The sequence below is a fragment of the Sinohyriopsis cumingii genome, chromosome 5 (assembly GCF_028554795.1).
Source record: "Sinohyriopsis cumingii isolate HCF-2022 chromosome 5, ASM2855479v2, whole genome shotgun sequence".
In the NCBI taxonomy this organism is placed as follows: Eukaryota; Metazoa; Mollusca; class Bivalvia; order Unionida; family Unionidae; genus Sinohyriopsis; species Sinohyriopsis cumingii.
The window spans coordinates 143584262-143598409 of record NC_142965.1 but is presented as its reverse complement, the minus strand read 5'-3'; the positions used below and the strand labels follow the sequence as shown (position 1 = coordinate 143598409).

General features: G+C 35.6%; 1 protein-coding gene across 1 annotated transcript in view; it reads right to left on the bottom strand.

Moving 5' to 3' along the window:
- Window positions 1–4806: 4806 nt before the first annotated feature.
- LOC149800388 (furin-like protease kpc-1) overlaps window positions 4807–14148 on the bottom strand; it is a 39424-nt gene continuing 30082 nt past the window's right edge. The window contains exons 7-10 of the mRNA XM_089958412.1: window positions 13884–14090; window positions 12377–12477; window positions 11544–11621; window positions 4807–5197 (exon numbers count right to left, since the gene is read on the bottom strand). Of these exons, the coding sequence (XP_089814538.1) occupies window positions 4807–5197; window positions 11544–11621; window positions 12377–12477; window positions 13884–14090 (777 nt within the window). The remainder of the gene's footprint in view (window positions 5198–11543; window positions 11622–12376; window positions 12478–13883; window positions 14091–14148) is intronic.

Below are 14148 nucleotides of genomic sequence, written 5' to 3'. Positions count from 1 at the left end.
GGGCCGATCTGTTATTTCTTGTTGTAGCGGTTGTCATATCATTTGTGCTAGTACGTACTCTACACTTCACACAATATAGATCCATAATTTATGTATAGAGATATGAATATAATTGATTTTTCGGCGACTAAAACAAGAGAACCAGTTAAGCATGTTGCAGCGTTACCAAACTCGATCCGGATGATTATCATCGGACCATCTGGATCCGGCAAGACGCAATTGTTACTCAATTTAATAATGAGATGGATGAAGTGGGATAAGTTGTATTTGGTTGCTCCTAGCGTAGATGATCAACGATGCTACGAGGTGTTGAAAGATTTCAACGAGAATGCATCAGCGATCGCTAAAAAAAATGTTATTGAGTTTATTACAGATATCAATGATGCACCGGGTATTGATGATATTGATGGCGACGTTAACAATCTAGTCGTGTACGATGATGTTATGTTAGACAATCAAAAAAACCCAGCTAGGATATTTTCCAGAGGCAGGCATAAAAACACTGACGTGATATATGTCACTCAACGGTATACTCAGATTCCAAAAGTAATCAGAGATAACTGTAATATTCTTGCTGTATTCAACGGCGTTGATACACACACGCTACGAAATATTTGGCAGACATGGTGCGGCGGTGACATGGACTTCAATGTTTTTCGAAACTTTTTTAGTCATGCTCAGTCGACCCCACATGGATTCGTAACGATAAATTTACATGATCCTCGGACACGATATCGTATCGGACTTGACCAAATATTCGGTTAGTTGTAAATAATTTTCATTGTAAATAACTACTTAGCAGCAGAGGGGGCGATGACATCGACGCGGTCGTCGATGTGCTTACCGGACGCTGACGACGCTGGGGATCGGCGCGCAGAAGGTGTTAATTAAACCAAATGACGTCACCATCGTGTAAGATGGACCGACGTCGTTTTTTTTTTTACCAGCGCTGACTACACCGGATCCGCTGAGTGCAGAAAGTAATAATTAAGCAAAATAACGATTGGACAAAATGTCGGATTCGCCCCCTCTGCTGCTAGCTTTCCTTGACATTGACTACAAGAGATGAAAGAAACTGTAACCAGTGATGAAGAAAAAGAATGCACTCCATATCAAAGTCTAAAAGATTTGGTATATGTATTTCGGCGAGATCGCGCAGAGTACAACATAAAGCATTAGGAACCTGAACACGTACACCATATTATATATGCGTGTGGAGAGACAAGGGGGGGGGGGAGAGTAAATGTCGACAGTTGCGTGAGCAACGCTAAGAGCCAGTATTATTAATTCCCGAAGAATAATTAATTGCTCACACGTTCGAGCGAGGTCAAAAGGAATGGATTAATGCATGTTGAGTCCAAGTAATTTACTCCAAGCTCTAAATCAAATGCAAATTGAACAGCAATACGAGATGCATTGTGCACCAGTCGAATTATTTAGATCAGATTGTGAGAGAAAGTTTGCACCATGCAGTTGGTAGTCATTTTTACCGAATCTTGATAAATATAAAATGGCATTACAAGTATTAAAACCACAGCAGATTATGTTGATCCAAATAACGGCCGATGAAAAAAAGACTCATTCAGCGCAAGCAAATTAAATTTTAAAAAGAGAATGCACCAAAGTAAAACCCTTGTGTATTATTGAAACTTTATCGAAACACAATTTTCAAGGACTTGCATATTAACTGTAATATTCTTTGAAACAAAATAATTTATGGTAGGAAATGCATATTTACTTCCAGTCAGTGTACTACTACTGAGATAGTTGCATCATTGCTATAGATGATGATCTTAAGTAATTTCCATAACTCAAAGCAAAAATATCTTCAACATTTCGGCAATATCACACTGCCTTCTTCCGCGACTAATGTTGATCACGTGACATATAATGGTCACGCAATACGAGGCGACTTGACTAAAATAGAACCACATTGGCATGCCATATATATGTGGTATATCAGAAGCCCTAACCAGGGTATTAATACAACATGGGATCAACGTATATTACAGACCATGCAGCTCTTTAAGATAACAACGTGCCAATGTGAAGGACAAAACTTAAAATTTGAAAACAAATGTGGTGTGGTTTATTACTTAAAAATGTAATGATTACAAGGATTACATCGCGGAAATAGGCAGAATATTAGATACCAGGATTCAAGAACATGTCAGTAGGTAGTCATGGGTCATATATGATCACTGTAGCAATTTTAGACATTTCGTCGTCCCCAACCAAATCAAAGGTGATCGCATGAGAAGACAATGTATGGAAAAGAAAGGCGAAGGAGGCGTTTGAAATCTGACAGCGGGGGCCAACACTTAACAAGGACGAGGAGCTTGAATTACCACCCACAAGACTCCTCATATAACGATATCATTGTATGTCACGTGATCAACATAGGTCGCTGATGAAGGCTGTGATATTGCCTAAAATTACGCACTCTTAAAGATATGTATGATCTGAGCAATAATGATCATACATGTACTACTGTACCCTAAATCAAGCAAAGCAAGTGCCGTTAAGTTCAATTTTAAGATCAACAATTCTGATACCTAAAAGCTCTCATCCTACAAAGGATTTCTTACAATTAAAATCACTTCTTTTTTATGTAATGTACATCAATTGATTCTTTACACATATTCAAGCCGAAACTATTTTCATATAATTAAAAAAAATACTGAATGCAGACTGCGTGATTACCTGAAAGAGGATCCGCTGATGTGCCATACAGTATCAGTTGCCATGAGGTTAAGTATCCTGTGAACAGCATGGTGATAACAAACATAAAGAAATGGTTAAAAGAAATAAAATATTGGTCTCACCATAAAATGACCACTTTTCAACTTGTGGCAAATACGGATATCAACAGATTCCATAATAACCAGGTTACACGTATTTCGCCCACTTCTTCAGCTCTGACCCACTCTTGTCCTCGAGATTCACATCTACTCGTGGTTTCTTAAGTACATTTTGGACCTCGTACAGAAAGTCAGTGTAAACATAAATTTGAACAATATATATATATATATATATATATATATATATATATATATATATATATATATATATATATATATGAAATCTAGGTCACACTAGGCAAGACGTCCGGCAAAGGTCTCATGTATACGTGTGGCATCAGCCATGCATGGTTTAATCCAAAATGTGAGAATACTCTAACAATAGTTAACGTGCATCTCTTACGCGTAGCAAAGGCTATTTTGCTAAAAGTGAAGTAAACCATCGGGCTGTCACAGCACGTATGAGATCTGGAGGCTATAAGGAGAAGTACAGTTGAAACAAAACAGATCAAACACAACAAAAACATGGCTCTTCTTTATTTTGGTCGGTTGAATCATCACTCTCTTGCTTACTGATATACATGATTCTTTCAAGAGTATTTTCCTAAAAGCAAAATGTTGAAAATAACGTCGAACAGTGTCTGCCTATAATGTAAGCAAAATCTCAGGCGTGCAAATACTTTTGAAGTAATAGCTCATCACTTGTGCAGTAAAATCCCAGGTTTGCTATAAAGGTTGGTTTACTAGTAAAACATGCAACCATTTTGCCTAGTATTAATGGTTGGGGATGTCTATTTGTTGACTGGGTAGTGTATACTTTGAATAACAAAATGGCTTATGTGTGATGTGCATTTTTAAAAGAGGGGTTGGCTCTTGACTTATATCCAATTTGCTAAGGAAACATACGCCATTTGGTGTCAATAAACCCCTCGTGTATTATGAGCGGCTTTCAAGTTGATAAAATCATTCTGAGTAATGATCATTATTATTATTATTATTACCATCATTTCGGTAAGAAAGTACAATATATTTGCCCTTTGCTACACCTGGTATTCATGCTGGTTTTTCTTTCTGTATTACATAGGTTATTCATACTGGATGTTATTTATGTATTACACATGTTATTCATACTGGTTTTTTACAGGTGTATTACACATGGTGTTCATATTGGTTCTATATGGAGTTTCACACATTGTGTTCATAGTGGTTCTTACTGGTGTATCACAAATGATATTCATACCGAGTTTTCCTGGTGTATTACATATTATATTCATACAGGTTTTTCCTGGTGTATTACATTTTATATTCATACAGGATTTTACTGGTGTATTACACATTATATTCATACTGGTTCTGTATAGTGTATTACACATGATATTCATACTGGATTTTACTGGTGTATTACACAAAGTTTTCATGCTGGCTTTGACTGGTGTTTTACACATGATGTTTATACTGGTTTTTACTTGTGTATTACACATGATATTCATGCTGGATTTTACTTGTGTTTTACACACGATGTTCACACTGGTATTTACTGGTGTTTGACACATGACATTCATACTGAATTTTACTGGTGTATTATGCACGATTTTCATGCTGGCTTTGACTGGTGTTTTACACATGATGTTTGTACTGGTTTTTACTTGTGTATTACATATGATATTCATACTGGTTCTGTATAGTGTATTACACATGTTATTCATACTGGATTTTAGTGGTGCATTTACACGATTTTTATGCTGGCTTTGACTGGTGTTTTACACATGATGTTTATACTGGTATTTACTGGTGTTTTTCACAGGATATTCATATTGGATTTTAGTGGTATATTACATATGGTGTTCATACTAATTTGTTCTGATGTATTACAGAATGTATTCATACTGGTTTGTACTGGTGTATTACACATGATATTCATACCTGCTTTTGCTGGTGTATTACACATGATATTCATACCGGCTGTTGCTGGTATATTATAAAAATATTTAATGTTTTTGCGTGACTAGTCATATACTCTAAGCACTCTTATAACCACATCCACAGTCTTAAAAAATAGAATTGCTTTCAAATTGAATACATTATATAAAATCACCTCACCTGTATCAATACTAGGAATTCTAATGGAGAATGTCCAGTTTCCATTAGGGTCTTCGCCCCAAAACTGAACAGACATGAACGCCCACACCTGTTCACTACTGACCCCATGATCGAAAATTCTTCGGGTCATCAGCTTACTTCGTGTCCCTGCTGGGGACATCAACTCTAGCTCTACGTTCGCACGCTGACTGCTTTGAAAAGTTGTTAGTACCCTTACGTGCTCCAAGTAATTGATCGGGCATGTTTTCTCTACTTCCAGGGTTTCGGATCCTTCATATAATGTTGAATTAAGCACCCTAAAATAATAGGAAAAACAATAGAAACCAACGCTTCATCTTTTCTTGCATTGTATATTGCGTGCCTCAGTTACGCATGTTACGTTTAATGTTTGTGTGTGTGTGCATGTCTGTGTTCGTGTATGTGTCTGCGTGTGTGTGACCTACCATACGAATTTTTTTATTGTCGATCGATTTGTTTTTCTATTGGAAATTTAGTCTGTCAGTTTTTATCAACACATATCTACTCTGAGGTGCAGCTACATAGTAATTTAAATCAAATGATTTCAAACTGACATACTAACTGACCAACCAAAACGGTGAGTGAGAAAGACAGGCGGCGGTAGAGGGTATACATTATACTATATAACGATTATATATTATGTATAATGACTATATTGTGCCGTATATAAACTAATAAATACAAAAATATATGTAACAAAAGTTACATAAATAGAAATGGATATGATGTATTGTTTACCTACCAGTATGGAGTGCTGATGTTGCTAGTGTAGATTTCTTGCTGTGGTACGGTTACCCAGGTCTTGGCGTACCTGACCATTGCTTCCGCGTCCATCAGACCGTAACCAAACATTTGGCCAACTGCCAATTTCAAGACAAAAGTCGTTCACCAAAATTATACTTTTGCTTCGTAGAGTATGTTTAATATTTTGTTATATGTTTTAAGATATACAGATCATACCCAAGTTTTTCGAACTTGTAGATGTGAGTGGTATAAATTACATAAAATAATCATGTAGTTCCGAATGTTGTATTTTCTGGCGAAGCAGTATACACTTTAGTACCTGCTCACAGCGTTGTTTCTATGATTTCTTTTTTTTTTGGGGGGGGTGGCTATTGGGGCTGGCTGGGGTGAGGATGGTTATAGCATAGACAAATAGGCAATAAACATTATAAGAGTTTGATTTATCCTCTATTCTCAGCCTAAAATGTGAATGTTAGTGTGAATGCAGTGCTTAAGATTCCTATAAAAATGACTATTAAGATATGTTAGATAATATAAATATAGGGCCACAAATAAAAGCTACCAAAATTCAAATTATTATCAACACAAAGGTGTTTGTTTAAGTCAGTTAAATCCACATTTCTGTTCAAACCTATGTGCAAACAAATGAAATAAGGAGGACTTAAAATAGGTGTCCGTACATTAATCTAAACTCTGTAAATAAAGACACTTTAAGGATTCATGAATACAGATGCTGTGACGAACTGGATTGAAATCAATCGTAAAAGATAGCCAATTTCTAAAGGATGCGAAATCTGGAGCATAGTATTTAAAAGATGGTGTTCTGAAATTCTGCAAATTTTAATATACAAATTTCTGATCACCATCACGTAACATACCCAATTACCTGATTAGTACCTAATCAAAATCAGGTAATAAATCAAATTTGGTGCCTGATCAAAATCAGGTAATAAATCAAATTTGGTGTCTGATCAACATCAAGTAACATTAAATTTGGTAACGTTGTGTTTCAGAAACCAGTGTCAGAAGTATGACAATCAGGAAACATGTCTCGTGGGAATGATTACGTGAAAGCTTGAAATCAAACTTCCATAATTAAGGCTTCGTCAATATAAAGATCATTCAAAATTCGGTAGTGATATCCAGCAACCATTAGTCACGTTATGCTGTTGAGACAAAATCCCACAGGAAAGGCAATCAGTATAGTGTAACTCTTGTTAAAGGTGCAATCGAATGCTGTAAATGACACTCCTAAAGGCTTGCTAGATAACGTCAGCCTCTAACTTCGCTCGAAATCCAATAATTGCTGATAAAGTTATACTGCGGAAACCAAATTCAGGAGGACGGGAAATCAGGGAACATAATTTGGTAAATGATATTATTGAAAAATGAAGATCAAAAGCATTCCTATCTCCGTGATAAATAAATACTGATAAAATACAGCAATCCTTGGTAGAAGTAACATCGGAAAGAATTCTTCATAGGACGGGCAATCAGAACACATTACTCCACTAAATTACGAACTAGAATACATGTTGCAGAAATCTCTCCAAGTCTTATCGATATAAGGCTTGAGAAAAAATTTCGTTAAAATAGTGTTATTTCCAGTAATATTAAGTTATTTTCTGGAAATAATATTCCTGACTGTTGATGAATGGAAATCGTGATCAGTAACAATCCTCATCAACTTCGTCAAAGTCTGGTTATAATTAAATGTTGTATAGGTATTACGGTTGAGATTTTAAAGATTTTTTTTTATAAAACGCAATTGTTATGACATTGATTTCAATATATAGTATTTGAATAAACATTATGGTTGCTATGATTATTATTTTTGTAACTCAATGCTGTATACTTTTAATAAAGAGTATAATTGCTGTATATGTTCCACAACACGTGTACATTGCAGAAATATAATATTGTTTCTCGTATATTCGAGCGAGAAAGGTAACAAAACCCGTACAATATAGGAGAGGTGTGCATGGTAGCAAATTCCTCTGTACTGGCGTCAATAACATTGAAATAAATGTTTAAAGGTCAGAGGTCAAGCAACGGGAGCATCATTTGATCGGCAATTGTTTAGGAACGGAATACGATACGATCACGCTTCTTAGATGCTTCCAGAGTACAAGGGTTACGGAGTACGGTACGAGGACGCTTTTTAGATGTTTCCAGTGTATAAGGGTTACGGAATACGATACGAACACGCTTCTTAGATCTTTCCAGAGTACAAGGGTTACGGAATACGATACGAGCACGCTGCTTAGATGTTTCCAGAGTACAAGGGTTCAAGTTAGGTGTTATAGCCCATAGCCATTTATACATTCCTGTAGAAACACACACACACACACACACACACACACACACACATATATATATATATATATATATATATATATATATATATATATATATATATATATATATATATATATATATATATATAATCCGATAATCTAGTCAAACGTTGCTGACCACAAGCTTCATGGTCTAACTTCCAGGTACGAGAAACATATCTAGTCATATTGTATAGCTTTCTTTTTCCTAAAGCATTAGCACAGTTAATTATTGATAAAAGACGTCTTTAGAAAATGTTTCGCTTACTTTTAAAGCGTTCTGTAATGTTTTTACTATACAACTTTATTTAGAATTTGTATGAATTTGTTATTATAGTATAGACGTGTTGCGTAAACGATTTTGCTAACAACCAATTACCTTTATCAATTTATATTGTATTCTAAGATACACAAATTCCAGAATTGTGTGGTTTTGTAAACATTGAAGAAATATAATAATAAAGTTTTCTCTAAAATATAGCATTTGGTGTACACATACTTTTCCTAAATTAAGTGGTGTTTGATTTTTCGTAACAACAGTTGCTGCGCCACAAGCTTCAGGGTCTGACGTCCTTCTGCAGTTCGAGTCCTCAACCTTGCCCCACCCAAGCGATGTAAAATATCTTCATCGCCTAGAGTGTCTCATCCAAAAACGAAAACAGAATAATCTCTCTCTCTCTCTCTCTCTCTCTCTCTCTCTCTCTCTCTCTCTCTCTCAGAATTGTCCCATTCATGAATTGGGGCATGATGATGAAAATAACTTGATTCGAAAAGAACTGATCATAATAATTTGATGAAAACAACTCGAACAAAATCTCTTCTTAAACATTGGTGGAACATCTTTCCATAAAACGCAACTTCACGGATTTTACACATTAAATAGACAACCTAATCGGCATTTAAAAACAAATTATGATAACATTCTTCATTATAAATCACTAGTCTTCATTTTGAAATAAAGTATTTTTCCCCTTGTTGTGTGTTTTTCTCTTCAAAATCTATGAACGGTATTAGTAAGATCTGTTCTCATACTTAATACTTAATCATCTTCGCGCGGAGTTGCGAACAAGGCCGCAACGAGAGTCGGTCGGTCTGAATCACATCTCTCCAGGTGACCCCAGGTCCACTTAATGTTCATTCTTCTCCTTCTCCACTCTCCTCTTCGAGGTCTATTTGGGTCTGCCTCTCCTTCATCGGCCGACTAGGGTCCATCTGAAGGCGCTTCTGTGCAGGAAAGAGAGTGACGTTTAAAGCATGCGTCTGATCCGCCTCCATCTGCGCATCTGAACTTCTTGGGTGATATGTTTGGTTTCAGTCCTTCTATGCAGTTCAGTGTTCGAGATAGTGTGAGGCTAGAAGATGTTGAAGATTCTGCGCTTTCATCTGTCATGGAACACTTCTAACCTATGGCTTATGGCTTTGGTCATTTTCCGAGATTCCGTTCCATATATATATATATATATAGTCACAGAATAAGGCAAGAAATAACTTAGTTTCGCCTTAGAACGATTTGATCATTTTCCTTGTAATGAATACAACGTTACCTAGGGTGTATAATGGTTTTCTATGTAAGCAACTGAACTAGCATGTATCTCGTCGTAGATCGCTTGCGGTCAGAGACACTAAAAGCACGGTATGCACGGATATTTTACCCTTACTAATACTCATTCTCACGTAGATTAAGGCAAGGTCTTTTCTAACTGACACACTGGTTTTTGGATCTTGTCAAGGAGTGAACGTTCTCCATTTTTGTTCTCCAGCCATAGGGGTAAATGTTACATTTGTATTTTATTTGATATGTGAATCATATTCAGTATTTTTGTGTCGTATCGTGAAATGATGCCTTTACTACTATGCGAATTTGAAACGTTGTGAACTTTTGAATTTTACAAGTTGCTATTCGGGGTTTAATTTAGTAGCATGTATCTATATATTTAAATTCCGTACCTGTTATCGTTACCAGTCTGGTTTTATTGTAGCTGTCTGTGTGTATGTGTTCTATACGTATGGCTGTGCGCATGACGGATCCATGAAGTATGGGTGCGGCCAATACAAGTGGGCCAACCCAGTTCAGGAGAACTGTGGTCTGTCTCTACGTATGTGTGTGCGGGTATATCAGGCTGTCTGTCTGGTCAACTGTGTGTCTATATGGATATGGGAGATGATGTAACCATCTAGGTCATACAATGACGAAACCACTAATTTGTAAACTTGTGCGCATGGTGGATCCATGAACGGTGTGTGCGACCGATACAAGTGTGGGACGACCCAAGAATTCGGGAGAACTGTGCGGTTTGTCGGTGGACACATTTGCAAGTTTTTGCAAATATTTATGAATTGTGCGGCTGTACAAATGACCGAGTCTTATGTTTGTTTCAATTGTTGTTTCAACTGAGTACAATTTGAGTCATTTCGATTACATGAGATTATGTGATCTCAGTTTCATCACAGGAGATTATTGAATCTCATTTTCATTCCACGAGATTATTTGAATTTCACTTTCATTACATGACATTGTATGAGATGTTCTGAATCTTACTTTCATTACGGGAGATTATACGAATCTTACCGTCATACATTTGAATATATGAAACATCATGTTTTTATTTTCTTATTTGTGAATATTTGGATAGAGTAAATGAATGAGACGTATGTTTAGAGCATGTGGAATCAGTTTATTTGTAGTATATATATTGGTTGGCATCCGTAGGTCTCGAGAGAGGATGGAAGTGTACCTATATATATACATACATTACTCTTTTACTCGTGCAAAGCCTGATCTTTGTTTTCACCATGATGCTCCTGGCTTCCATGAACTCCTGAGTGCTGCAAATGCTTGATTGGTCTAGGTAATTATTGCATGTAATTCTATTTCACATAATCTGATGGCAAATCATACTGCACTTTGTTCATTACATCAATGATTTCAAGTGAATATTGTAGACCCTAATTTTTAAATCATGCATGCGATAACAGGGTTATGTCGATATACGCAGCGTGATATTTGTCATATTCGTCCATTGAAGGAGATTCTTTTTGTATCACAAATGCTTACTTTTCTCAATATATCATATCAAAATTACTGAATGTATAACCAACATATCATTTACCTTGCTGTTTTGATAAACGTTGAATTTTTTATGATTATCATTTCTTTTTCTAAACGTTTAAAAACTTGTTCAGGTATTCTTTTATAAGCATTGGTGAAAGGTAACATTTCCGAAGAATGTATATCTAACGACACTTACATGAGACATATTTTCAATAAAGAAAATGCAGAGTTGCATATTATCTTTACTCAATATTTTGACCGAGTACAATCCCCTGAACATTTTTTGAATTTATTAGTCTATACAGTATAAATCGTATATGCTAATAGCCACTAGTTCCCACTACACAAATGAACACAAGCTGTGTAATTGCATATTTGTTGCTGCTTATGGGGGTGTTATTTCCGCTTCATAACGACATTCGTCGTATATTCCTTTTAAGTTTAGAATGATCTTTACCATAGTTTCCGGCTCCGTTGAGTGTAAAACCGTACTCTGTAGCCTCCGTCAGATGTTGATACTTTGCCGTCTTTACAATCAAGTGTTGAACATCCCTCCATGTCAGGCTTGGACTGAAACGATTTGTTGAAAAGACATTAGAGTTTGTTTCCAAGGTTGTATATTTTCTGATTTAAATCAAGTGTGATTTTAGTTTTTTATCATAATTCATTAACAATATTGAAGCAAACTCATATAATGCAATGTTGCAAGAGACATGCCTAGATTATATGACCATCAGTTGTTATGAATAAATTGAATAGATACAAACAATATTAATGTCTCATTACATAGTCAGAAACTTATATATAGCTAATTCGTTTGCTATTGATTTGAGGCATTCCAAAATCTATGTAAATTCATTAATTATGTGTAAACAATTGTTTGATTAATCATACAGGTCTTGTATGTGTGCGTGTTTGCGTGCGTGTGTTTGAGTTACATTTAGTTTGTTTTGTTTTGTTTTGGGTTTTAGGGAGGTGGGGAGGTGTAGATTAATATATGTCCTACGATATTCTCAGTAAAGTATTGAGTAAGTTATGTGACATTGTTATTTGGGGAAAAAAAAGAAAGTATATTACAAGAACAAATTTCAATATACAAAAGATGAAACAATGTTTGCGAATATTCAACGAGAGATTTCCTCCTATCGCTAAAAAATACACTATGATATCAATATCTAACTTTTCTTGTATTGTACAAATATATTGTACACATTTATTTAAAAGAGTAAATAGTGTTAGAACACTTCAGAAGAAATACAAATATAAGACATCTAAAAGATACATATTTGTTTAGAAAATCAAATCAACTAAAACAATCAACTTACTTGGCTTGTAAGGTGAGAGCCACCATTCCAGCAGCTTGAGGAGCCGACAAGGAAGACCCCTCCATACCACCACTACACGAATCTAAATTGGATGTAGTGACCTGAAAAGGGTGGAGATTGGAATTTAAATCAGTTGAAACAAATAATGACATAATGGAAGGTATCAACATATCTCTAGGAGGAGTAGTAAAGAATAATTTCCAATTTAGGAAGCATTCAACAAATTTAAAGAGATGTTACTTTAAAAGTATCAAGGGTGCAGAGATAATTCTAATTTAAGAGTACCCGTATAACGATAATCAATGATCGTGTGTCGCTATCTTTCTCACAGTATACCATCAATCCTACACGAATTCATTGCATCTGCATCACCAAAGCGTTTTCTGAACTGATTTGCATATATATGTAAACCAATGATGGAATAGGATACTTACACGTTGCAATCTTTAGACAGTAAAGCCTGAAGAGTTCTTTTATAAAGATTCACGTACTTTGATATAAAGACAAAGCTGATACATTGACGGATATCGCAAAGCAGTATCAAAAAGGAAATTACTCAAATTACTGAAAGAAATGAAACATGAACACTGCAACAAGGTAAGGCATTGCAGAATATCACCAGGATCATCAGCATGTGCACCATCTAACACTTTTGAAATATTCAACATGACACCGTCGATATCACAGTGCATATACAGGTTAACATAACTGGCATTTCAGGCCCACATCTTAGCAAAGGAAACAGTGATTTCTTGCAGTAGGAAAATCATTTCTGGCCAATTCCTTTCCTTATAGATCGCATCATTGAAAGATCTTTTAACTAGGGCCTTGGGTAAAACAAGCCCATGATGCACGATTGCTACACGTAGTAAGCAGAGGCGGGAAAGATGCAAAAGTCACTCACTATTGATCTACAGTCCCTCTTCCCAATGTTGCTACACACACCAGTGATCATCATGATTTGAGTACATAACCATTATGGTGGAAGACATTTTAACCTTTTGCTTCCTTGTACATTTACGGGGAGTTGTTTCAAAAGGCCTTTGACATGTTTTTGACCTATTCAATTGTCGTGAAGGCTTATCAACTAACAAAATGTTTTAGTTTGATGGTAGTTTATTATATGGTATATTACTAAACGATTGAATGTATTATACTACCTACAATGTATAGTTTTGGTTGCGGTCATGTGAAATTAAATGACCTAAATACATAGTGAAATGACAAAAGTGGGTAAAAACAAAACTATAACTATTTCTAAGCTATTCCATTACACCAAAAACGAGGTCATATCATGATTTATCTGAACAGACAAACCTCGAAGAGTAATCAACATTTTATCGTAGATCTGAAGAGCTAACCGCACAATAAAGTAATGAAATATCTTTAAGGTACATTTTTGTGCTACTTTCTATATAATGTTTTAACAATCCCTATTCGTCAAAAACAATCTACTAACTGCAAATTGTGCCCAATCTTTCAGCTTATATATTTCCACAATGAATACCATATATTTGTAATATCGATCTCCACTGTAAGTTACGGCCAAGGCAGGAGGACAAACTTCGGAGTAATAAGCTGGCTGACCTTTAGCATTAACACTTGATATGGTCACTGTATATATACTGTTGGCATAACCATCTGCATTACAGTTGTCCGTTGTTCCTCCATTCCCAGCTGCCCATACGTAAATTACACCTTTTCCTCTTCGACCCTATTGATTGAATGGAATAATGAAAATAAACATTAATGAACGTATGAGACTCGGCAAT